We start from the raw sequence: 27,172 nt of genomic DNA on the forward strand, positions 1-27,172 counted from the left end.
ATTTCCAAAGTTATGGAAACACTTTGGGTGAAGTGTGCAGTGAGCAGTAAATGCGACAGAATAATTTGCCATCCAAGGTTCTCAGAGGAAGGAAAAGAAGCACTGTCTGAAGTGTTGGGGAAGCCTACAAAGACGTGGTTTACAGTTAACCTAGACTTTGAAGGATAAATAGGAGTTGATTAGGACATAAAGGTTCCAAAAAGCAATATGTGGACTAAATTCAAGACTAGGCTTAATACTAGGATTTATATTCACATTGATCCCAGGTCCTGGATTTAACTTTAGCTATAAGATTATAAAATTTTGGCTCTAAAATTTTATTTCCATGGGTCCACAATTAGCTGGGGCTGGTCACAGAGCACACAATCCTCTTTGCTTCCCACTTCACCTGGCTCTGCCCTATAAGGCATTTAATCTCAGGGGATGAGAGTTTTCATGGCTTCTGGTAAGATGACAGTTTATGTGGAGCCAACCATGTGCTCTTAAGAGTAAAATGATACATATCTGGGATATATCTAATTTCAGGATGATACAAAGAACAGAAAGTCGAGTGCCTTCCATTAGGTAACTCAAAATTTAGGGGAGGGTTGGGGTGGGGGAGATAAAAACTCATAACCATTAAACAATAAGAAAACATCAGTAACATTGACCAAAAGCACACCTGGGTAATACACTTCTCCACAGCTATAGGGAGTCAACAGTTTCAAGATGGAACCCACATTGGAGGTCTCACTGGCAACAAGAAGAATAAAACAAAGGCAAAAACTAAAATTAAAACAAAACAACAACAAAAAGCTAGAACAAATTTAGAAGGAGAGATAACTTCCCCTCATTGTCTCAACTTAACATAACATCTTAAAGCCTGCCTTCTAGCCGGGCTCGGTGGCTCAGTTTGTAATCCCGCGCCTTTGGGAGGCTGAAGTGAGTGGATTGCCTGAGCCTGCGGGTTCGAGACCTGCCTGGGCAGTGAGACCTCATCTTTACAATAAATCAAAAATTAGCTGGGCATGGTAGCGCGCGCCTGTAATTCCGGCTACTCAGAAGGCTGAGGCGGAAGGAGCGCCGGAGCCCAGCAGGTCGAGACTGCAGTAGCCAGGAGCGGCCACTGCACTCCAGTCTGGGCAACAGAGTGAGACTCCAACTCAAAAAAAAAAAAGCCTGCCCTCTTCGCCTTATGTCTTCAATACCCTCTTTTCCTTCTCCTCCGTCCTGCCTTGAGTCACTTTATTTGTGAAGCCATCTCCCTCTACCTCCTCTGATACAAGTTTTTCCATATTTGTGAGAGAGGTTAACTAAATCATTAATTGACTCAACAGGCATCCAGGCTTGCTTTTGTTCAAAAGTGGAAGGATTCTAAGGTCAATAAGGTTCTTGTCCCTAAGAAGATAGAGGCCAAAGCAAGCAAGCAACAGGCAGGAATGTTACCTTGATTCCCTCATAACAAAACACATCACCTTCTGTAATAATGCTGATGGCAATCTGACCATAACATAGCATTTATTTGTAATGTATGGACTGGTAAACTCTGGGTTTTGTGAAAACAAAAATACGGGCTCAGAATTAGGGAGAAAATGTGTGTAGGAAATTGAGGAGGAAGGAGAAGGGATTGTCACCTTAATGCAGGAGCACCTTCAAAGCATATGGATTTAGAAACAGGATTGGAAGGAGAGAGGCTTTCTCATGCCTTGGCACAGGGAGCTCCTTTTGACAGGCATTTATACTTGCCCTTGTCCACCTAGACTCACATCGGGGCATGGTTTCCTCTCCAAGGCCCCCTACATGCAGAGTTAGGTCCCCACTTGCCTCCACCCATCTTGGCCCAGTCCCTATAACATCCCACATGCCTCTTAACACATGATTTAGCTTTCAGACTTAATTATAGATGACAGGCTCCTGAGGAAATGCATTCCATCACTGACACCTCAGCACTAACATACCTTGGGTGCTCTCAATTTGATAATCGAATGAAGAGGAGTGGCAAGGATGGGGCAGGAGGGGGTGGAGTAGCATTTTGAACAGAGAAATGACATACAAAGTGCAACACTTGAAGGGAAACCTATGTCCTGCTCTGTGGAGTGAACGTATTTCTGCTTGACTGGAGTAAAGAATTTGTGGCAGGATAAAAAGAAAAATGAGGCTGCTGAAAGTGAAGCGAGTCTGTAGCAGAGGGAAAAATCACATCTTGCCTTAACCCTGACCATTCTTTCTCATCTACTGTGCGGCTCTAACTTGATCCCAAACCAACCTCACGTGTTCCACCTCATCACCAAAATTCCTGCCCTGCAGGAGCCATGTGATCTTTCAAAGTGTCCCTTTCCTCTCAGAGGGGCCACTTTCTGCACTTCTGACAAGTTAAGATCCTCTCCAGTGCCGAGTGCAAGACAGAGACTCCTTAATGCACATTCTCCATATGTTTTCATGTCTGACCAATGCCCATAATGAAGCCACCAACATCCTCTGATGATGCAGATCAGCAGATTCACTGTCAGTGGATACTCACCCATCTGCTCCTGTCGTTTCTTAGCATCTCTGAAGCATCACTGGGATGCTCCTCCTGTCACCCTGTGGGTCTTTCTAAATTAGACATCAGGTGTGTAGGGCAGAGCACAGCTAGAGACACCTCCATGGCTGGCATACAGCGGGTGAGGGGCAGAGCTAGTCCATTCCAGAAACTCGTAAGGCAAGCTTACAACCCAGTGGCATGGGAATCCAGGTAGATGCTTTAAACTTAAGTTGATGTTCTTGTCTCTTCTCCTGATTCCTTACTGGTGGCTCAAGAGAAGCCTCAGTGGATCAGAATGAAGGACTGCCATCCTTTACTCTCCTCTTCCCTCATTCACCTATTCCTCCTTTATTGTTCCCACCGAAGGGTGCCCTCTTAATGTTTTCTTCTTCTTTTCATTTTTTTGTTTCGCTTCAACTACATATATTTGAAAGTACTCAAAAGGCTGATGTTTTTAAAAAGCATGATACATATATTTAAAAATGTATAATATGGCTGACATTTTCTAGTTTCTCCAGATGACCAAATATCTTAGAGAAGATAATTCTGTGTTGGTTGTTCACTTGATTGTTCAGTTCTGTTTAGTTCTGTGTGACTGTGCTCATCACACAGTGACAAGTTCTGAGGTGGTAAAGAGTATAAATGCTTAAATATTTCTGCTAAGTAAATAGAAGAATTGAAAAAATGTGAATTGGACACCTAGGGGGTTGATACAAAAATATACATAAGTGGACAGAAGGAGGCATGGTTCCTCTCCAGATAAATTCCAGATAAAAAGTATGTAATTAAGTATAAAACCATCAATAAGTTTGCAGTTAACATGCATTACAAACGGTGATAGCATCTGTGGAAGGGTGAAAAGCAACGTTCATTGTAGTTTTTGTCCTCAAAGAGATCACCACTGAATTGAAATGAAAAGTTAACTAGAAATCTCTAGTTACTTGGGTTGCCTTGATTACCGCACTGCTATGTTGGGTGGGATACCATAATTCTACAAAGGACCATGAACTATTTGTGTGGCATAGGCCATATGCCACACATGGGATATTACATGGACTCCAGCAATGAGAAGCATCAATGAGGACTGCCAGGATCCCAGAGAGCCCCTGAAAGTAGCAGCATTGAGCTAAATCTCAGAGCGGAACACACTGCTTACAGACAGGTGAGGAGATGAGTGTGCAGTGTCCTGACAAATCAGACTCATGGATAGATCTACACTCTAAAAATAAAGACTTAGAGGAGAAAAAAATAAATCAGAGGAATGAGTAGAAATTAAAAATCCTCTCATCTTATCTAGAATAATAATATACAACACTAGCAAAAACAAAAAAGTCAGTACTCTAAGAAGTGACAGCAAATTTTTGCACCTTGGTTCTAAGCTGTCAGACTCTCACTGTTTATGTGAATAATCTACACTATAACATTATTTTCTTCCTTTCTTGGCCTAAGGATATGGGTAGTAGGACCCTTTGAAATATCAAATAAAAAAGAAAAGTAAAAAAAACTATCTTAGGCTGAAAACATGAGGATAATGTCCTATCAAGATAATGATAACACAGGTGTCCAAAATAAGACAAAAGCAGAACACACTAGGAGGGGAAAAATTTTAGATGCCACATTTTAGAACTGTGTTTATATGGTAGGCTCCTTATTTGGATTGTACTGTAAAGGCCCCCAATCTGATTCGATAACAGGTGGGCCAGTTAATCAAACTGTCACTAAGAGTGGGCAACCAGAAAAATGGTCCCCTTGCCCACCATCCATGTCCCATGCAGAGAGACCACCAAATGGAAGTGAAAGGCAGGACTTGGTTTTGAGAGATTTTCAGACTTAAAACCTTGCTCTGTCAAATACCAACTGTGGGACTTAGTCTCTCTATGCCAAAGTGTCCCCATTAGTAAAATGGATGTAATGATAAGTCCTACCCACATAGGACTGGGGTCGAGATTATACTGGTGAGCACTATAAAATAGTACCTAACACATGGCAAGCACTATGTATTTGTTAATTAACATTTTTGGTAGGTTCAAGTTTGCTTCTTTCCCTAGAAATCCTATTATTGGAGTCTTCTATTATTGTTTTTCTTAACAATGAAACAAGAAGTTAAAACAATTTGATGAGCAGTTTGCACACAGAATCCCTCTACATTTAATACAACACCCAGTCTCTTTTATTTTAGGTCCAAAGTATGTATATTGTCTCTCAATTAAACCCAAAAGTACCAGCAGGAAATAAAAAGTGAGGAGTGAAATAATTAATAGACCACCTGAAAAGCCAGCAACTTCCTTTATGATTGTGAGCTCTAGATATACAGGGCAGGCATCACACTCTCTATCATTATTCTTCACAGAACTATTAACAGCCCATCCTTTAAAAATATTATTTAAATTAGAATGGCTCCTGAACACCAGGACTATTTGGGGGAAAATATGAAGCATGTTGGCAAAAATACCAAATGAGTAAACACTGAGTTCTATTGTTAGCATCCACATTATCCTGGACCATTTGGATACGGATTTAAGAAATTTGTGACAGCCAATGAAAGAAGCTGAAATAGTTACAGTACATATGTTCACTGTGGAAATAAATGATCATGACTCATAAACAAGGACACAGATCCTTAAACATTGTTTCAGAAAAGCCTCAAGTTCAAACAGGCAAAAAATTCATGAACATGCAACAGCTTTTACAAGTAATTATAATATTGGAACTTGATTCTGTGGTTGCGAAAGAAGCACAACTTTTTACAAATGTAAGATCTCCCATAACAAGACATTTATGGTGGTCAGGACCAGAAAACAGAATAGAGATAGATGGCATCCCTCTCCCCCACAATTCTGAGTCATAAATTATGAATTATGTTCCACAGATAAAGCACAGCGGAAATTAATTTAAGAGATGAGATCTCTTTTATAATTCAGAGAGCTGTTTTATTTTAATTTGGGGGGCAAATTACATTTTGATGTTCAGCTTTACCAAACATCTTTCTTTCTCTGAAATGAATTGCAATTTCCTATTATTTCTCTGAGGAGTCCTAAGATGTTTATGCCAACATTCAGAGGGTAAATTAGCAACACAGTCTCAACCATTTGGAAAAAGAGTGTTCAGTAGAGCTTTCTACCATTATGGAAACATTCTACATATACATTATCTACTAAAGCAGCCACTGGCCAGGTGGCTAGTTGGACAAAGGAACTTACTTTAAATTTAACTTAAATTTTTACAATTAAAATTTAAATCGCCTGACATGGCTAGTGGTTACAGTGCTGGACAGTGTAGTCTAGATGATCAGAAGCTGGAGAAGGACCTCCCTCTAAGCCAATCAGACCAGGCAGTAATGGGTTACCCTTTGTAGATTGTACATCGTCCCTATGAAACCTCAATGCCGCTTTTGACAACTGAGCCTCAGAAGGGCTCGGAGCAAAGCTCATGGGAGCTTGTTTGAGCAAATATACACATTAACAGGATCAAAAGAATCAGAAACAGCAAAGGTCAACCCTCCGGCTCCTCTACCAATTCATGTGTTTCCCTGCAGTGGGATATATTCTCTAGTGCTTTGTCAGGAACAGCTTCAAATTGATTCAAATGGTGTGGCTTTCCACAACTTTCCATGCTATGAAGGCAAGTAGAAAAAGAGTTCAGTGAGAGCACTTAGACAAAGACAATGTAAAAATACTGAGATAGAATATGGGAAGTGTTGTGTTGTGAGGAGAAACTCTGTATAGAGAGAGATATGAAAGAAAAACAACTTGTATTTTTGATCATAAGGAGTTTGAAATATAGAAACATGCTTTGGTATTACATAAAACCCCTCCTTGCTTATCACAGATACAAGATTACTAATACTGGTTCCCAGAGCAATCAATTATTTCCTCATTCCACTCCGTGGCTCCACCTCGTTTACTAGAAGATGTCTTCTGATTGTCCCTTTTACCTGTTTATTCTTTGTTGGTACATTTCCTTATCTGCATGTAACTTTAAAACATCAAGAATTTAAGACACATTCAAGTTTAATGACATCACTTGAGAGAGAAAAGAATTGGGGCTCTGATGTCACATGCCTTATCCATGAAGATGCTGCTAACTTCTGAATTTAGGTGACCTGTCAATAGCATTTTGGTAGCAAAGATTGTTTTCCAGATGAACACAAACCTGGAGGAGCAGATCGGAAGTGGGTCTGACTCGCTGTTGGAACAGGATGCTTAACGTTCGATTCTGTTGCTCCAAATCAAACACTCTTGTTTTCAACTTCACACATTCCTCCCTCAGATCCTACAACAAGCACATTGGAGGGGAGAAAAAGTACAAGTCTGAAAGACATCTTTGCATATTATAACCATATTTTATATATCCCAGACACATTAGTTAAAAATAGTATTTTTATTCTCCAAAGTCCCCAGAAATAAATCACACACATTTTCTTCCTCAGACCATTGTCTGATAGAATGATTATGTGCAGGGAAGACCAATTTAAAAAAAAAAAAAGCACCTTGAAATCAGAAATGCATTAATCTAGCAGGCTATTTTTGAAGACAGTAAATCTTAGCGATATAAAGTCAATTTAAGTTTCTACCTATATATTTTGCCTTTTCACTGTCTTCATAAAAGCAATCATAAAGCGCAAACCACAAGGACAACAATGTTTCTGTAGTGAATAGAGATTTGATGAACTAAAGAAACTATCACTTTGGACGGAGCCTTTCATTGTCATTTGTGGAAATGAGTTGAAATTCTCAGCGCGGTGGCTAACAGAGTCAGTGATGCATTTAGGGGGAGAGAAGCACATCTGAAGTGAAGGCTTTCAAAAGGCCACTTATAGCCTGCCCGTCCTCTGAACTTATGCATTTCCATATCTTCTGGGGCATTCTGGTCTCAGCGCTGGGAAGCAGCACAGTGACCCCACCCTGGCGTGCTTTTGGAATAGCTCTTTGGAATAGTTCAAACACCACAGAGACCTTCTCCCCCAGCTCATGGCGGGGCTAGCACGTGGGAATTGCCTGCCAAACTGGCCATGAAAAAGCTACTTGTGGCACTTAACTGTCTACGTCTTCTTTGATGGGGTTCAAGACAAGCCCAGTAGAATAAAATCCAAATTCAAGGCTCTTCAAACGCTGACGCTTTTCTACATTTCAAACTTTCTCTTTCACTATTTCTTCATTGCAAAAAAAAGAGAAAGTCTTTTGTTCTCACTGTGCAGAGAATAAACATCTGGCTTGCTGTTCTTGAAAGCTCTATGCATTCCTGCCACCTCTTGCCTTCTGCACTACCACTTCTCCTTCTTATCCACCTCCTTCTTCCAGTCCATGTTGGCCTTTGGATTGAAGTTCAGTTCAAATTTCATCACCTCTCTGACTCTTTGCCTGGCAACCCGCAAGGCCTGCTCCCTTTTCTGAACTCCAATCAGCCCTCAAGACTTCCTCTGTGACATTTAGCATATACCACTTTGTATTCGTGTATCTTTTGTGTTCTAGATGATTCAATTAGATGGCACATTTCTCACCAGGCAAGCACAAGATGACATCAAAATAAAAAGCCACGCAAACATGTTCTTTTACACTTTTTTATTCCATTACTTAATACAGTGCCACATATAGTAGGAGCCTTAATAAACATTTACAATTATTTCCTAAAGGAGAAGATGATGATGAATTCTATTCTCTAGTGACCGGTGTGATAGAGTTTAATTTCTCAACACTTCTAGTCTGTAGACCTACATTGTTGGCATGAGCCAACAATTCTGCTCCCCGGGGCCTAAATAGGGTCGCAGAGGCGAGTGGACTTGTTTCCTAACCTTTTATCAACCCAATTGTGAAGCTATAGCTCTCTAGTAAAGCCTTCTCTGAGGTCATATGCTAGCATGTGTCATCATACCTGGCAGTATTAATTCTATTCAAAAGAGGCAAAGAAGTAGGCCAAGGTGTGATCCACTGCACAGTATAGACTCTCCTCAACGTTTTTAGCTAAATGGGTAAAGCTTATCCATAGGATGCTTTCAATGGATTGGTGTCTATGCAGGCAGAGCAGAGAAATACCATGTTCAGAATGAGACACATGGATACAAGACCCAGGAGGGTAGGAGCAGGAGTGTTGATTTGTACTCAGGGGCACACGTGCCACTTGGCCGAGGCCATAGTGGGGAGCTACTTACTGCTCAAATGAAAAGGCTAGATTTGCTTTCTTTATTTAGAATTCAACCTCTGTTTGTGTCTCACTTGTGCCGATTTTTGTTTTTAGCATGTATATAACACTCTCTGCTCCCAAACACTAATTGTTTTTAGTACTGCTAATTAAGTAATTAATAAAACTTGACTGTGAGGCAGATAAATATGAATAGTGCCTATTGGGTGGGAAAACACAATCATTCTTACTTGCAACATGGAGATACGGAAATAGAAGCAAACAAGTGTGAATTTTCAAGGAAAAAGGGGACCTGAAAAGAATAGTAACCACAAGTTTTTAGCAGCAGAACTGAGAATAACTTGAAAGAGTTCTTCAGACGCGTGAAAAATAAATAAATAAAAAGAGAGAACAAAAGGGGAAAAAATCAATATACTCTATAGAGAGTTTTTATACAAGTGCCCAAATTTCAAAGGCCATTACTATTATTTAAGGTAAAAGTTCATTAGCAGGAACACAAGGTATCGACCCTGAGAACTCTTTGCTCAACACTAGTGGTTCATCCTGCTCAGCACCAGGCAGAAGAGGAGGTAGAGGGCTTTAGGAACGTGACACTCGTCTTATGATCATTGACAAGCAGAAATGAGGTGGTCTGAAACTTTGTAGATAGAAAAGAATTCCTTGTGTTGTTTTTAATTTTCTTATTCTCTTCAGTCAAGCTATGGATGGTCACTGATGCCAGCCAGTTGCCTTCCCAAGAAACTACAGTAAAGAAAACATGCATATGTGTCCATGTGCACACACATAAGCCCAATTAGACTGGATAGACAAGAGAAAAACAACTGTTTCTCTGACCGCTGTTGTGGTACCTGGACAGAGGAGGACAGCCAGTTGTCTCCACTTCCTTTATGCTCATGATGGGAACTCACTGACATTAAGGAGTGCATGACACAGTTAGGCTGAGTACAAGAATAGTTATTCTGACCCTGCCAGTTGCAGAGGCAGGACCTAGAATAGCCTCTCCAAGTAAGGCTTTAGAAACAAAAGAACTTTCGTCTGTGCAGATGTCATAGTCTGGAATGAAGGCTCAGAGGAGGGGTTGGCCTGTCTGTCCTCTCTCACAATCCTTTTTTAAAAAAAACTTTCTAGTATATATCGGTCTCAAGAAAAGGACCCCACTGACAGCATTGTGTCTTCTGATGAGAAAAAGGGAGTGTAGACACCTGTTATCAACAAGGGGGCCTAAATGAAGCATATTTGTATACCTAATCCTTAACTGTACCCCATAACATCATAATAAAAAATATTGATTTAAAAAAAAAAAGAAAAGGAAGTGTGACATATAATTTTATCATGGTGAAATAATACCAGTGATCTGACAGCATTTAACCTCAAGTAAAAAAGAAAAAGGACAGTGGTGTTTGGGTTCAAGAATATAGGCAGACCCATTTTCCTTGCAATGTGCATGTCACTATCAATTGGAAACAGAGACTAAGGGATAACAGCTGAGGGTGAGGGCAAAATATGCTGAGCAATGTGACATACGGGCCTGAAGGGTTCCTGTCCGTCTTAACGATCCCAAAGCATAACATCCCTGGAGGAGTCACACACTATAATCCTGGTAAGTTTCACTTATACTGGGCTAAGGAAGGTTCTGGACCCACTGTTACATAGTACCTACAGGAGTACAGTTACTTTAGGTACTCAAGAATAAAAATCATTGTCAGCTCCAAGATGAAGTAAATTTAAGAAAATAATGATTGCTTAGAAAGACAGATATTGATATTAGTGTTGAAAACTATTTAAATCTGATTCCGTCATGGAATGATATTTCAATGGTATAACTATTTCAAAGGCAGTGTCTAGTACATTGGATTGGGGTTTAGGGGATCTGGGCTCTGGTTCTCATTATCCACATGACCTTGAAGAAGTGATTTCTTCTTATTAAGCCTCAATTTCTTCAGCTGCAAACTAAGGTATGGTACAAGAGATCAGGCTCTTCAAGAGATCAGATGGCTCATTTGCTTGATGGGATAGCTTAACCAGTGTCATCTTGCTCCTTCCCTGAAGCTTGGTCACCAAATCTACCAGTTTCTTCTTGTCATATCCCTTCTAAGTGGTTATCACTGATACACTCTTATTTCTGCCCCAAATGCGAAGACTTTTGTAAAAAGAAAAGCCATTTCTGGAAAAGGCTGGTTATATCTCACATTGACCAAGTGTTTCAACATCAAATACCTAAAAGGCAAGACAGGTGACATAAATATATGGCTAAATCAAGAAAATACATAGGAAGTGGTGAGTCCTGTGGCAGACTGAATGCTGCACGTCTTTTTTTTTTTTTTTTTTTTACATAAATTAAGTCATTTATTATAGGCTAGTGATATCTCCAATGATGGAGCTTCTACTGGTCTTTCAATTCCTTCAGTCTTCTGATGGTAGAATTACTATGACAGCAGAAGTGGTATTGTAGGGCCAGGCTCCACCAGCTACTATTTTCATGTAGGAGCCACAGTGCCAGGTGTCCACAGCTTGTCTGTTCATCTTGGTTTTGCCACAGAAGGAACAAGTGTACTTGGCGTGCTGACTGCAAAAGGGCTTCACATTAAGCCTATTTGTAATCTGGGTGATGGCTAAACCATTCATGAAATCACTATGAATGGAGCCCATTATTAAAGCTAGCTGACAATCTTAGGATGAAATGCCTGCTAAGGTCCCTGGCAATTGTATAATTTGAGGATTCAAATTAAGAGTGCTTCTGAGAAAGCTTAACTCCAAATTTACAGTTTGACTTTACACACATGCTAGAGACTGAATATTCTTTTTACTAGAGAAGATTGGCGATGCTTCCAGAAATTTTAAGAAGTTCCTAGGCTACCTTGCCCTTTTGTTTCATTTCCTGTCATCAGGAGAACAACAGTAAGTGACAGAATGATATCACCAAGGCAAAATGGGCCAGTGGGTCACAGCATGGGGTTTGCAATGCAACAGCCACAGCATAGGTTCTGCCACTGCCTAGCAAACCATGGGCAAATTACTTCTTAGTCCTGTCTCCCAAGGCTGCTACAAGAACAGAGTGACTTAGCAAACTTAAAGTGCTAGACATGGGGTCTGACTGCTTGTAAATGTCCAGTAAATATAAACAGATCCTCTTTAGGAACCAGATTTTATATAGACTAGAGGAGTAGACACAGATGGTCCAGCTCCTCCTTCTACCAGGGATATATGTAAGAGTTTGGGGGTCTTTCAGTTACAAGTTACAAAATTGTTTTCTGTTTCTACCTGAACAGCTGCACTGCTGGATTCTACCATATGCCAGCCTTTTCTCTCTCTCTCTCTCTCTCTCACACACACACACACACACACACACACACACACACACACACACCCCTGAAGTACCTATGAGAGATACATTTTCTGCAGAGTAACTAAGTTAATAAAGATAAAAATAAAAGACTGGGTGCAATGGCTCATGCCTGGGATCCCAGCACTTTGGGAGGCCAAGGCAGGAGGATTGTTTGAGCCCAGTAGTTTGAGACTAGCTTGGGTGACATAGTGAGACCTCATCTCCTCAAAAAATAAAAAACAAATTAGCCAGGCATGGTGGTGTGTGCCTGTGATCCCAGTTACTTGGGAGGTTGAGGTAGAAGGTTTGCCTGAGCCCAGGAGGTCAAGGCTGCAGTGTTAGTGCCAGTGCACTTCCAGCCTAGGCAACAGTGAGACCCTGACTCAAATATATATATATGTAAATATATATATGTATATATATTTTTAAGGAAAAAATACAAGTTTAGCCTGAGTGTGTGTGTGTGTATATACATTTTAAGAGATGTTATCCATGTATTACTTTTTGAAGTATTACTTTTCAAAGTTGAATTATATCACAGTAGCAATATGTAGTATGTCATTCACTCAACCGAGCTTCCACCATTTTCTTTGTCCTGCCTGTCACATGGTGACACTAGTATTCATTTGATTAACAGCATCTTTTAAGCGAGTGTCATACTTAAAAATGTGCATATATTTTTTGGCATCCCTGTATATGTGTGTGTGTGTGTGTGTGTGTGTGTGTGTATTAGATAAAAATACGTGTTTAGCCTGATTTATTGCTTCACTTGCACTTGCAGACTTGAGCATATGATTTGGAGGCCTAAAAGGAAGAGTGTTGGGCTTAATATGGTCACTTCAGCATTACTGATCTAAAAGGGTACAGTCTATTCTGTTAAGGGAATTCACAGATTTTTGAGAGAAACTAAATTACTTGGCTAGGATAGTATATGTACATTAGTACACTTAACAGAAACCGATAAGTTTATGAAAATTTTTTTTCTATCAGCATTGGTGGACTCTGTTACTTCAGGATGTCTGTCTAGACCAATTCATGATATGCCATGAAAAGTGCTTTCTTGGTTTCTCAGTGAAGAACTGAAACCACCTAACAGATTTGCCTTTGTGTCATAACTAATGATGTATTCTAAAACTGCACAGTTATGCCTATAATTTTGCCTCAAGGATTGTTTTGTGATGTGAATAAATCATTCAAGACTTCTATTGTTACTCTGTGCCACCTATACCACTCTTTAGAATTAGTTTTCTCATCTGCATTTGGACTACATTTTATTTCGTATATTGTGCTCTTAATTAAAGGGAAATTTTAGTCTGTTTGCAGCCATTTTACAATCCCCATAAAAAGCAGGAGGCACACATTCCACAGAACATGATTCTTTTGGAATCTCCAAAAGTCCCTGGCATCTCTTCAGGCCTCGTGGCGTCCCTGAGGTATGCTATCTCACAGTAGCATGTCTTTCTATGTCTTACTGCTTAACTGTACCAAGGTAGATTTATCTGTTTACTAGTTATTACTTGGATTTGTATAGCTATTTGTGTGTGTGTGTGTGTGTGTGTGTGTGTGTGTGTGTGTGTGTGTGTGTGTGACTGACCTGAAGGGTCCCGTTTTCCTGTTTATTGTACCAGATAGCTTCCTTGTCTCTTTCCCGAGGCACTATTAACAAAGACAGGCACGAGAAGTCTTTCAACAGTTGCACACTCCCCTCATTCCTTAGGTTTGTAATTAAGTCAGCATAGAGTTTCCAACAGGAGAAAAACAACTGAGAAAGTAAAGCTTTAGAAAAAGAAAAGGCATTCCAGAAAGTTGTACAGAAATCGCGAGCCGCCCTCCGATATGTTTCTCTCCTTCCACAGTAATGTGACAATCAATTTTCAGCTGGGCATAACCCCAGAACAAAGACAGCTTTGCCAGCCTCGTTAGGTGTGTGGCTAAGGTCTGTTCAAGAAGATGTAAGCGGGGAGGTACAAAAGTTTTTGGAAGTTTCCTTTAAACAACAGCTGCAGTGTGTCCTTTACCCTCTTTATATTCTTCAGTTGTTTTCCTTCCTGATGGCTGAAATGTGGCTGTGATGATCAAAGCTGGAGCAGTGATTGTGGGACCATGAGGTGACCTTGGAAAGAGTGGCCACTTTCCATAGAATAACAAGATAGAAGCTAGAGATCCCATGGACTTCAGGGAGCAAAGCTACCATACCAGTCCTGTACTGTCTACCTGTTGATCTATATGTGGGAAAGAACTAGCATTTTAGTGTATTTAAGCCACCCTATTTTGGACCCCTGTGACAATGAGACCTAATTCTCTAGCTCTACATAAGTGTACTCAAACTTCTTTGTTTATATAATGTTAGTATGAAAATCAAAGGAGTTAAAATTATTTGTAGAAAAAAAACCATGGCATTTTAACAGATGTAGGTGGGGCATGGTGGCTCACGCCTATAATCCAGCACTTTGAGAGGCTGAGGTGAGAGGATTGCAAGAGCCCAGGGGTTTGAGACCAACCTAGGCAACTTGGCGAGACCTCATCTCTACAATAAATCAAAAAATTAGCTGGGTGTGGTGGCACATGCCTGTAGTTCCAGCTACTTGGAAGGCTGAGGTGGAAGGATTGCCTGAGCCCAGCAGGTAGACACTGGGGTGGCCATGAATGTGCCACTGTACTCCAGCCTTGGTGACAGAGTGAGACTACAACTCAAAAAAACCCACAAAAACAAACTAACAAACAAACAAAAAAAAAATAGAAGTAGTAAGGGACAAAGTGTACAAAAATATTATCACAATGCCTACGTAAATTAAAAATAATATTTATTTATCCCCGTGAGATGCCATCTCTAATAAAATTATTAGCAATTAAAAAATCAGAATGGCATAAATTATTTTGTTCTCATTAGTCACATCCTTCTGAATGTGTCACATGAACTAAGATTTCCTCTTGGAGAGGAAGTGTCCATTACAAAGAAAGAGAGATCATAGCAAACAAAATCTGAGGGACCTAGAATTTAGCTCCCAGGAACATTATGGCAAGAGATGGAAAACACTCAAGAATATTCACAAAAACAGACAAATTTGGGCAAAAGTGTCCTTCATTTACCCTCTGTGCCTCAATAACGTGATCTTACATTGTCTGAAGCTACATAGCAAAGGAGATAGCAAAGGAGGAGGAATGGAATGTCATGCAAAGTAGTTACCATTATTTTCTGTTGACCACAAACTGACTCCAAGAGTAACTGCTTTAGATTCTTCCTTTCATAGGATCGCCACAACAATCCTGGCAGGTGGGAATTGTTATCTCCATTTTATAGAAGAGTGACTAAGGCTCAGCAAAATTAAATCACTTCTCTAACTCCGAAGATGCCCTTGCTGAATTTTAGACTTTGGTTAATACTGTTCAAAAGAAGACATTCATTTACTAGGAATTGAAAGAGTCAACCAACTTATTTAAAGTTTGTATTTACTAAATAAAATGGATGAGTTTGCTACTCATCTGGGTATATGAAAATCTTTCATCTTCAAAAGGCTATTACTTTATCAAGAGTTTGAGTTTTACGATTCTATTGGTCATTGATGTTACTTCATATGGCATATAAAACACACACAGTTTTCACCTAAGTGAATAAATGTAAAAGTATTGCCTCTATCAATCACAATTTCCTAGCGTGACAACATGAGTTCCAATCTAGTCACCTAAGTACCTTGAAAAGAACAAAGTGAGAAAGTGACCTACCTTTTGAGTGAGCAGAGCTTGAACAACTTGGTTGGCTACCTTTAAAAATAAAGAAAAAAGTTGCCATTTATAATAATAAGACTTTATATGCACAGACTCTAATTTACCAATAAGTTTCCCACGGTGTATTGGACCTAATTAGCTCCTCATTTGCCTCTTTCCTCGGCTTTTAGAGGATCTGGTTCTTTTCATAATAAACCTATCCTTCTAGGTAATATTTTGCTTTCTCCAAAGGTGACCTTGTTGCTAATTAAGAAGGTTAGACTTAAAAGATCATTCATACCTTGACTTTCACATTTCCATATGTGGAAAATAATATCCTTTCATATGTAAAGTACTCCAAGAAGGCTAAAAAATTATATAGTGCAAAGCTCGATCCTAATTATCTGTATACAGTTCCTACACTTGGCTGATTTACAATGTCCTTTGCCTCTCCTTCCTATTCCTTTGCTGTCTATTTCACTGCTTAAAATTACTGGCGGTAGAGATAGTTGAGTGGTTGAGAATGGGAACAGTTCATTGTTCCCTATATGTCCTGCTTTCATCCTTGATGTCTTCGCTTATGCCATCATTTTTCATTGCTAAAGTGTCTGATCATTGGTTACTCCAACATCCTTTCTCTCCTTCTTCCTCAGTAAAAACCCCAAATTGTTTTTGCTGGGCAGATCCGACTACATTTCTCAACCTCTCTTGTAGCTATGTGTCCCCATGTGACAAAGTTCTGGCCAATCAGATAAATGCAGACTATTTTCTTGGGCTTACAGGAAATCTCTAAGAAGAAGGGGACTCATCCTTTTTAATTATTTTCCTGCCTGAGACATGGCTGGAGCTACCTTGATGATGGAAGTCACATGCTAAGTATATGTGGGCAGAAAAATAGGACAATCTTGGTCCTAATGATGTCATGGAGCTGTACTGTATACCAACATCTATGTGAGAGCAAAACAAAACAGTCACTGTTATTTTGAGTTTCTTCTCATTTACAATTGAATATAATTATTACTGATAAATTAACAGCTCTAATTTTCTTCAGGTATCAGGCAGCTTGGAAAAGCAAGGGAAGCTGGATTTCTCCTGAGCCCAAGGTAGTGAATCTTGAATAATGTAAGCCAATCTTGGCAATTCCATTTCTTTTTAGTGACCGGTTTAGGAGTGGGCATATAACACAATTTCAGCTTAGAGCCACATGTAAAACCAATAACATGTCCCTGGTAGTTCAAGGATCTGGTATTTTTTTTCCCCCAGATAACCATTCATCATTTCTATATGTATTTGTGCTAAAATATGTTTTTCACCTGCAGATTTCAAAACACTTGGCACAGAATCACCTACTAAATTTCACAATAACATTGAAGCTATGTACCCATATGGCTACTGTTGATAAAATTAAGGTAGACAAGTGGAATAGGTGGCATTTTTCAGCCAATCCATAAGCTGTAAACATTTAGTGTGATAACTGAAACTGAAAGTATTAAAGAACAAATCAAAATACTTAAATGTCCTAAATATAAGGTACTACGGTTCATTCATTTCTTCATTTAGTCAATATATATTTTCTGAGTATCTACTTGCAAAGCTAGGTGATTGGGCTATAGTCCTTCACTTCAAAGAGTGTTAACTGGCAGCAGGCTGGCAAGAACACAATTATAACACAGCGTGACTAACAGCTGATTGTCATGGTAATTCTCACATTCAACCAAAGACTGAGGAACACACTTTCATCCTCTTTTTCTTCTGGTAAGAAATTTATTTTGGGGGATGCTAAATTATTTGTTCTCGTTTCCCTGTGTAGTATAGTGGAACAGATTATAGTAAGAATGTTTTCATGGAGTTTAATTGTTTCTTGACTCAATATTGACAAACTAGCACATCCTTAATGACAGTTGGCTTCCAGTAAGTCTCATAGAAAATTAAAACACAGGCTGTCATCAACTTTTGGTTAGAAGGCATTCACGCCACAAGTAGTAAATGACTAAAATCAGATGATCTATAATTGATTAGTTAAACTGTATACACAAGAAGGATTGTTTTCCCCATCAGAAGTCTTTTCAAATTTATATTGTTGACATTAAGTAAAAAAGAAAGGTATTTCATTGAAACTAGCTACAGTTTCGAAGAAAAAGTATTCTTAGGTGTTTTTTTTATTTTTTAGGGAAGCCCAAATTAAAGAAGCATACCCAAGAACTATCACAGACCAAAATAATCCACCTTTCATGAACTGGTGCTTTTTTAAAAATCACTTTATATGTGACTACAATAGTGATAAATATTATTCAGCTCCCACAAATTGGCCAATAGCATAATGGCAAAATCTTTCAGTTTTTAAAAATGCATTCAAATGTATAAGTAACTGAGAATGTAAAGTCAAACCATATATCATCTATGTTATTGTTGGCAAATAAAATAAAACAAAACAGGAGAATTGAACTATTCATGCAGGTTGAATCAAGAACAATGTATCAAAGTTAATTCATACCATAAATAATTTACTTCTTTCAGATCTCAAACTCTGGATTTGATTTACATTCTCATAAAACTGCCCAATATCAATATTTTCATTTCTTTTTCCCAACTGGTCCCTCACTTAAACTATTCTGTATTAACAGTGGTCACATAAAACAGCTCTATCTATGATTTAACAGGAGACATAGACTAATATCCTAACTGCAACAGCCCACAAGAGGAAATATGTTATATCTCTGCAATCCAAGCAGTTGCCCTGTAGTCTTAGAGGCTATATCTGACACAGTTCCTTCTGGCATGTATTTTGGACAATTGTTTGTTCTACCTGAAAATTGAACAAAGGTTCACAAATGCATTATTTCTTTACCTGCTGATATGAGGTTATATTACCCAGAAGGACTTACAGGTTCTTTGCAGAAAAGAAGGCAGGTTGTACAAATGCTTTTCTTTGTACGATCTATAATAACAGTGTCCTGTGTTATGTTACTGCTTTTAATAGCTAACTTCCCAGATGCATCAATAGGACAGTCATTTGAAGCTTGTATCTGCAACCTCTACTAGATTCACGAGATGATACCTGGAATGGGCCCCTGCCCTCATCCTAGCATGAGGCCCTAAGAATTTGGGTTGCAAATAATCACACACCTGTAGGCCTAGCTAATGAGAACAAATCACTTTCAGTGTCTCCTGCTAGCTTTCCTCTCCAAAAAAAAAGTGAAAACAGCAGCTGTTCTGGGCCAGAGGGACTGGAGCCACAGGAAAAAAAGAAAAAAAAGCGAAGCTGGTATTCTTAAGCCCTTGGCTTGTTGTCTACCCTTTCTTAGGTTCTCTGTGGAGGTCTCTCCCCTTTGCTCCTAAGAGATGGAGCAGGGCTGCAGATGGGACAGAGATGCCAAGAAGATGGCCTAAGGACGTTTCTTGCTTCCTTCTCAGTAAGAATTCTCCCAGACAAGCTAGCTCCTCTGACTCCCAGCTGATCTTATACCCACACAAGACTTTGTTCTTCTTGCCTGACAAACTTCAGGGGTTGCAATTCTGATTCAACCATGCACTACCCTGGAAGGGGTGGGCAGAGGGAGGAAATGTTGGGGCCACTGTGGAGTTGTCTGTTATTTTACTGCAAAACAGTCCCTGAGAGGCTGAATGACAAGTCATTGCTATGGAGTTTCTTTTTTTTTTGAGTTGGTGTCTCACTCTGTCACCCAGACTGGAGTGCCGTGGCTGCTCCCAGCCACCATAACCTCGACCTGCTGGGCTCTGGCGGTCCTTCCACCTCAGCCTTCCAAGTAGCTGGAACTACAGGTGGGCGCTACCACACCTGGCTAATTTTTGATTTATTGTAGAGATGAGGTCTCACCAAGTTGCCCAGGTGGGTCTCGAACCCTCGGGCTCAGGCAGTCCACTCACCTCAGCCTCCCAAAGCGCAGGATTATAGGTTGAGCTACCGAGCCCAGAGTTTCTTCAGAGAGGGAGCCAATTTTCACCACTCTGAAAAGACAGCTAAGGGCTGGGTTGGAAGGTGGGGAGGCTTCAGGTTGATGGGAGGGGTGTGGGTGGATGGGGGGGTGAGGAACTCGAGGTATCTTACTTTGATAGTCCTCTCTTTCTGCCTAAAGGGCTTGCTTTCTTTCTTTTCTTTTTCTTTCTTTTTTTTTAAGAAAGAAAAGTTTACTTAAAGGTAAATTAGAGAGAGAAAGAGATGGGAGAGACAAGATTCACCTCCCCAATGTGGAAGAGGGGGCCAAAGCCAGGAAGCATGGTGACAGCCATAGCTCAAAGAGCACATGGCCACACCAGAGTCTAGCAAGGCAATGGTCATTGGCTGCTTGTGGTTGAGTCCTTTTAAACACTCCCCTTGATAGGGAAGATCATTAAGGTGATTGGGTGGTGGTCTGCTCAATGTGGAGCAGACCACTACCCAATCACCTTAAGGTCTTGCTTTCATACGTTCGTGTGCTATTTCACCAGGCAAAGCAACTGTCACATCCTCAAGGCAACTTAAAAACCTAGTTAGAAAAGCACATGTTTTCAAAATGTGCTTTGGAGCCATTTTCTATGCTTCTGAGCTTGGCTTATTGTACTGATGCAGTGAGGGAAAAGCATGAATATGGACTTGGTTTTAAAGAGTGGCTATGTTAATTTAATGTATCAACATGTAAAGGAATGGGAGAGCAACCTCACTTTTCTCAGCCATAAAACAAGAGAGCTGTCTTACCTCTAAAGTCATGAAAAATGCAGGAGATAGACATAATCAGAGGAACCACCTAGGACAGGATCTGATATAAAGTAGTCACCCCATAAGTGTTAAATTTGAATTAGGACAGTCAAACTTCAGACAATATAATGCATTTTCAGGTGAGTAGTAAAGAAAGAATAGTTTTAAAATAAGGAATTTTATTTATAAAGGAATGAGATATGTGCATGTGTATGTATCTGTGTATATGTAATATACACGTATAAATATGTCACTAAATACCTGTATTAATCATTTACTTTGTAAAACAACCAAGATACAACCAAAAAAGTAAGAAACGTGAAGAGATGAATGTACCACCCTGTACGACACAGTAGGAAGGTAGCTATAACAGTGTTTAAATCCAAGTCTTCCTAATCTAAAGCACATACCATTTCATCTAATTCAAATAATCTTTTAAGTGGATCTATTGCTTTTTTCCAGTTGAATTAGTCCTTGAATTTTCTTTTGGGCTAGTGCATAACAAGTGAGTGTTCATCTCTGAAGAGATAGCTGAAGAAATTAGTCTCTCTCTATATGTGGGATTTCAAGAAAAACTAATTTGGAAACTCATTTTCTGTTGATACTTTCGGTTCATTCATTTAGTTACTCAACAAATAATCATTAAGCATCTAGCATGGGTCAAGAATCTTCTGGGTCCTGGAGAAGTAACGGGGATTAAAATGTAGGTTCTACCTAGGGGTGGTTAGAAGCTAAGGTAAACAAGGAGTAGACCATCCGTCAACTTACCAGTCCATTCATGAAATGGTCATCATGAACATGCGAAAGTGCTTATTTTCCACTATGTCTACCAAGACATTGATTTTAAAGATTACGCAGGGCCCAGATGTGAGATGTGCCTGACAGTGTCCTGGCTATGGTTCTACAATTCAGACTAGGCATGTAGCATGTGGATCAGAGAGATGAATGAGAGCTATTCTTAACAAATGTCCTCTGTCTTTATTTAGCCGAAAATAAACTCGAAAATAAACTCGTGTTTTCCTCCATTCTTGACCTACATCCAAAAGTCTAGTTTTCTACACCCTTATGCCCAGAAGTGTAGAAGTTGAAGAACTCACCTCCCACATCCTTACCGACTATAAGAACCTGGGCCCAGCTCTAATCGTCTGAAAAGGAGGGCAGTTGCTCCAACTTTGTGTGCAGAAGCTCTCCCTGGAATGTTTGTGAAAATTGCCAGTTTCCTCCCCTTGCATACTGAGTGGGAAGCTCTGAATGAGATCTAAGAGTGTGAACTTTTAGCAATCACCACACATCTTCCTAATGCAGAGGGCTTCCAGGAACACAGTTCGACAAACACTAGGATATGGTTTATTTTTTTGCCTGTAGCTTTGTATTATCTCAGATATTGTTGAGGAATGCAAAGTAGCCTCAATATTTCACATGGGTCTGTGCTCTTCTGTCACTGTATCTAAGCCTGGCAGAGGGAGCTTTCATTCTCCTACTGAAAATTTCTGAAAATGCTTTCTAAAGCACAGCACTGAGAACATAATTGTAGTGGCTCCTAACCCTGGCTGAATGTTACAACCCCCTGGGGTACTTCAAAAAATTGGAAAGCCCGAGCTTCACCCCAGACCAGAATCATATCAGAATCTGTTTGGTGTGACCCCACCAGTAATATTTTTAAAGGCTCCAGTAAGTTCACTGAGTAGGTAAGGATGAGGGGCACTTGCCTGTTTCTATCTCAAACCTCACCTGCTCCAGCTCCTTCTGCTGAAATACCCTTTCCAATTCTGCTCCCCTCTCTGCTCACCCATCTCCTGCCCTCTTCTTTGTGTCCTCTGGTGACTGCACAACTGTTCCCTGTGCAGCTCTGTGAGTTTCTCTCACCTCATGACCCTGTGACTATCCCTCCCCTCACTTTTCCTGCCAGGCTGGAAGCACCATGAGTTCTCAGGGCCGAGGTGAGGCTAATGCCCTGTAAAAGTTTGTGAGACTTAGTTGAATCCATCTAAGAGCAATGCAGGGGTTTTAGATGCTGTTTTCTGAATTTTACATGTGTTGTTATACTTCTTTACATGGGAAGAGTTGGTATGAGAGATTTGTAGCCAAGGCAATACTGTGAATAAACAGCAATTCACTTCTTGCCAGGAAGCTGCCTGTCAAACAGCTAGATTAAGAAACTAGACTCAAACACGTAAACCTCCAAACTCCCAAGGAAAAACAAGATTAATGCTTGGTTTTGCCTGGGTTTTGTCTTTGTACTGTAAAGCAAGGAGATAAGACAGGGAACAGTAGAGTTGATGGCGAAGTGTGTGTGTGTTCACTTGTGTATGTGCATGCCTAGCAAGCCAGGGTGTGTGTGTTTATGTGTGTACATGTGCATGCTTAGCAAGCCAGGGTGTGTGTGCATACACACACACATGCGCGCGCATCTTGGAATGTGAATCTGTTGCCTGAATAACTGTACCCTTTTATTGGAACAGAGGGAATTTCAGATTCTCGAGTGTTTCCCACAAATTCTTACTGTTATTCATTTCCCAGAAAATAACCACTGGTTCAAAACAGACTGAAGAACATTTCAAATTTACATTTTATCCACTTGTGTATGCTTTATGAAGCCCACTAGAAAGGAAATAACTTACATGAGGCTTTACCTTGTTAGTTTGTCTAATTAGTATAAAAAGCCTTGAAAAGAATTTCCAGTTGGCATTATTACTACATTCAACTGCCCCTTTGAGAGTGTTCTCTTACAATGCATGCAAATGGATTATCTACCCTCATGCAATTAGTTACAAAACAACTGGCATGTGTAATCAGGGGTCAGTATTCATGAATACAAAACATTTGTGTTGCTCAGAGGTGGTTCTTTGCTGCAAATCACCCCTTTGGCAACAGTTTAATTTTTGAAATTAAAAACAGAGGAACTCGCGCTCTCTCTAAAAAACTTTCTTCAGTAGAAACTTTATGAACTGATTTTGTGGGTGAAAATGTACGTTTTATCCCACACATTCTGATGAAAGCTACAGAATACAGGCATGGAGCCCACAGAACACAGACTGAGTTTCCATAAAGAAATGTGACTTTCTGATTCACAGAGGAGGTGACCTGTCAGAGAATTGTGACAAATAAGAAGTTTCTGTGGTGTGAATCACATAAATTTGACTTCTAAATACAGATAAAGTCTCATCAGAAATTTCTGTGCAGGAGGTTAAAGTGAAACTTTGCTGATCAATACATATGACCCAAGGGCACTGTGTATTCCTTTAAATATCCCTGGATTTATTTGGTCTTCTTTGCCCTAAACTTTGATTGGACCAAAAACTTAAGGACCAGGGGTCAGGGCTGCTGAACTGATCTCACTAGACTCGGAGCCATGTCAGAGTCAACTAACTTTAGTGATTCTTTTAAACTTTGAACATTGTAAAGATTATTCTGATCTGTTTAGGTCCTGACAGGTCAGAGAATTGCAAACACCATTTTGCTTGAGTAACCAATGTATGAGTCTGGGAATATTAAACAATTAAAATATCCAATATTAAACAATTAAATAATTTTCTGGGGACATTTTAAGAGTTCTTCAACCACATATAAGTAACTAATACAAAGTGGCTTGTGTTAAGTACAGGAACTCAAACTGAAACGTGTACTAGCATCATTTGGAGAGCTTACTGACACACAGATCACTGGTCCCCAACCAAGTCTTTGATTCTGTAGTATGCAGTAGGACTCTACATTTCTAATAAGATCCTATGAGAGGCTGATGTTGCTGGTCCAGGATCACATTTTAAGAACAAATGGTGCAGGAAAACACCAAGTGCTCTCAGGACTCAAAGGAGAGAGACTACTCCTAGTTTGAAGGAACAAAAGAGTTCTACAGTGGTGGTATTGTGTCATAGCTGGGATTTGAGTCTGCACTTTTTTATAGCCTACTCCATTAACTTCAGGAATAGTACATGGGAGAAGAAGGGGATAGAGAAGGTAAGAAATATCAAGAGGTAGCTGGGCACAGTGGCTCACACCTGTAATCCCAACACTTTGGGGGCTGAGGTGCGAGGATCGCTTAGAGGCCAGGAGTTCAAGATCAACCTGGGCAACATAGTAAGACCCATTCTCTATAAAATGATAATAATAATAATAATAATTAGCCAAACATGGTGACAAACACCTGTAGTTCCAGCTACTCTGGAGGCTAAGGTGGGAGGATCCCTTAAGCCCAGGAGGTGGGGGCTGCAGTAAGCTATTACTGTATCATTGAACTCTATCCTGGACAACAGAATGAGACCCTGTCTCAAAAATAAATAAATAAATACATAAATAAATAGGAATTTGTCGTTAAAGTTTTCTCTAATGGTTTAGGGAGAAAAAGTCTGAAGATATACTGGCAATCCTTACTGGTTAAGTACCAGAACTTAAATACAGGTTTTTTTCCCCCCTTAAAATCAGCATCAGGTACATTATAACAAATCTCAAATAGAATCTCCCAGAGCATGAACAAGTTTTAGGGTGTTGGACAGATGACTAAAGAAGTTATCCCCTTTAAATAACTCCAGTCACTGACAGGTCCCAGGTGACAACTAGTCCAGGAGGTAAATGGCCAATCCTGCCGGAAGATACAGGTTGAATGGTTGTGTGGTCCATGATGATGTGAGGGGAGCAACCAAGGGGGAAGATGGGGACCCTACATGCCCTACAGTTTTCTCCTTGCCTCCCAGAAACTCTCCAACAGCCACAATCCTTGCCCTCATCTCTTTATTATCATCAAATAATATTTATCAAGTTTACTCGTGTGTGAGACCTTGTCTTCATTCTTTTCAAATTTTCTTCCTCACTTCCCTTTCACTTTTTGGTTTGTTCTCAATCTACTGATTTTTCCCTCTGGCTGCCAACTGTGAACATCATCCCCACCCACTCTATCAAGGATTTGCTTTTTCAGAAATGGCATCCAATTAAAGAAGCAGCATGCCCCGACATGGCTTTTCTCATTCATGGGAAGGGATCGTGCTTATTGGACAGAAGGAATTTATCATACAGTGAAGCATACCCCAATTCACATGGTACAAGAATCCTAAACAATAGCTACAATATACAGCTGCTTGTACAAGTAATTAGGGAGGGAAGAAGACACGCATGTGTGCGTGCTTGTACACACACACACACACACACACACACACAGACACTCTGATTCTTTCTTATCAACGGCTACATGTTTACAACTTTCCTTTGGAGGTAAAAATGCTAATATCCTATGGAGATTGGTAACACACAGATCTGATTAAGGGAAGCCTAATGAGTCCACCCCTTTACATGAGCCTCTCCATTGCCCTTACCTCATCAAGACATCTCTCATACTGTTCCCTTTGATTTTCATTTTCCAAAGCCAATGCTGAATTCTCTGCCTGCAGTAAGATACAAAAATATCATAAATAAATCAATGAAATGTTGTGTTATATGACAACTTATTTAATACAGTTACTAAATATATCTCCTCAGGATCCAAAACAATCTTTTAGAAGTACCTTTGACAAGTTTGCTCTAAGTACGATTATAAATATCTCAGGGATGACTTCTGTCTTATCGACCTGCTCACAAAAAACACATTACAATTTAGAGCAATGCAAAACTTGATATTCTGAACAGGTAGAAAATCAAATCATGGCTTGATGTGAGTGTTCCGTAAAAAAAATTACAATGTTTATTTCATTCTATGAAAACGTAAATGTAAGAAATGCCTTAATCCACTTCATTAAGACCTGTCACAGACTCACAGTCTAATATTTGTTTAGGCCACAGAAAAGAATCTCAGGTAAAGCTATGAAAGCATAATTTCAAATGCAAACTAAATGTGTTATTTTCATTGTTAATCAATGACTTTTGAACATAAGAAGATAATGAGAAATATAAGATTTAAACTATACTTAAACATCTCTTTCCCCGCCCCATCTTTTAAAAAAAATATTGCCTTCATGCTGCTCAGAGCCATGTGGGAACATGAATTATGAATATGGTTACTATGCAGAAGAGACAGGGAGAAAAAAGGTAATCAGAATAAGAATATTAGGTCTAAGAAGGAGCATGAAATGGTGGTACGAGAATGGTCCTCCACCTCTGTGACCACTGCAGCCCCTGTGCTTCCACTGTAGCCTCTATGGGCTCCTGTCTGAATCCTGAACTGTACAAGTTAACTCTTCTTAGGGCTGTGGCAATGACTACTTATCCCAATTCCCAAGCAAACGTCACTCTACCTACTTCTTCACTAAAATGCCCTCGAGATATGAAGTGGGGGCATGGAGCTCCAAATCAGTATTTTCAAAAGTATGGAATGATTTTTAGGTGATACACAGATCAAAATATTTCCTTCATAGTTTCTCCCCATTTGTTTTAGAAAGCTTTTTATTTGGAAATAATTTCAAACTTCCATCAATGGATTAATGATTTTTAAATATATATACACAACGGAATACTATTCAGCCATAAAAAATGAACTCCTGTCATTTGTAACAACATGGACGAAACTGAAGGTCATTAATTCAATGAAATAAGCCAGGCACAAAAAGACAAATATCACTGTTCTCTCTTACATGTGGGAGCTTAAAAAGCTAATCTCATAAATGTAGAGAGTAGAACGATAGATACTAGAGGCTGGGAAGAGTGAGTAGGAGGGAGAGGGAATAAAGACAGGAAACTTAAAGAGTACAAACATACAGTTAGTTAAAAAGTATAAGTTATATCGCTCAACACAGAGAAGAGTATCTAAGTTAACAACAACGTATTGTATATTTCAAAGTAACTAGAAGAGAGGACTTGAATTGTTCCCAACATATATAAA

At 39.6% G+C, this 27,172-nt stretch overlaps 1 protein-coding gene across 1 annotated transcript in view; it reads right to left on the bottom strand.

Annotated features, from left to right (window-relative positions):
* The window catches only part of NCKAP5 (NCK associated protein 5), an 847,991-nt gene that overhangs the window by 181,629 nt on the left and 639,190 nt on the right, over positions 1 to 27,172 (bottom strand). Inside the window, exons 7-9 of the mRNA XM_008053829.2 lie at positions 25,674 to 25,742; positions 15,690 to 15,728; positions 6,656 to 6,775 (exon numbers count right to left, since the gene is read on the bottom strand). Coding sequence (XP_008052020.1) covers positions 6,656 to 6,775; positions 15,690 to 15,728; positions 25,674 to 25,742 — 228 coding nt within the window. The remainder of the gene's footprint in view (positions 1 to 6,655; positions 6,776 to 15,689; positions 15,729 to 25,673; positions 25,743 to 27,172) is intronic.

The sequence above is a fragment of the Carlito syrichta genome, unplaced genomic scaffold (assembly GCF_000164805.1).
Source record: "Carlito syrichta isolate Samal-C Ts95f unplaced genomic scaffold, Tarsius_syrichta-2.0.1 Scaffold288729, whole genome shotgun sequence".
Classification (NCBI taxonomy): domain Eukaryota; kingdom Metazoa; phylum Chordata; class Mammalia; order Primates; family Tarsiidae; genus Carlito; species Carlito syrichta.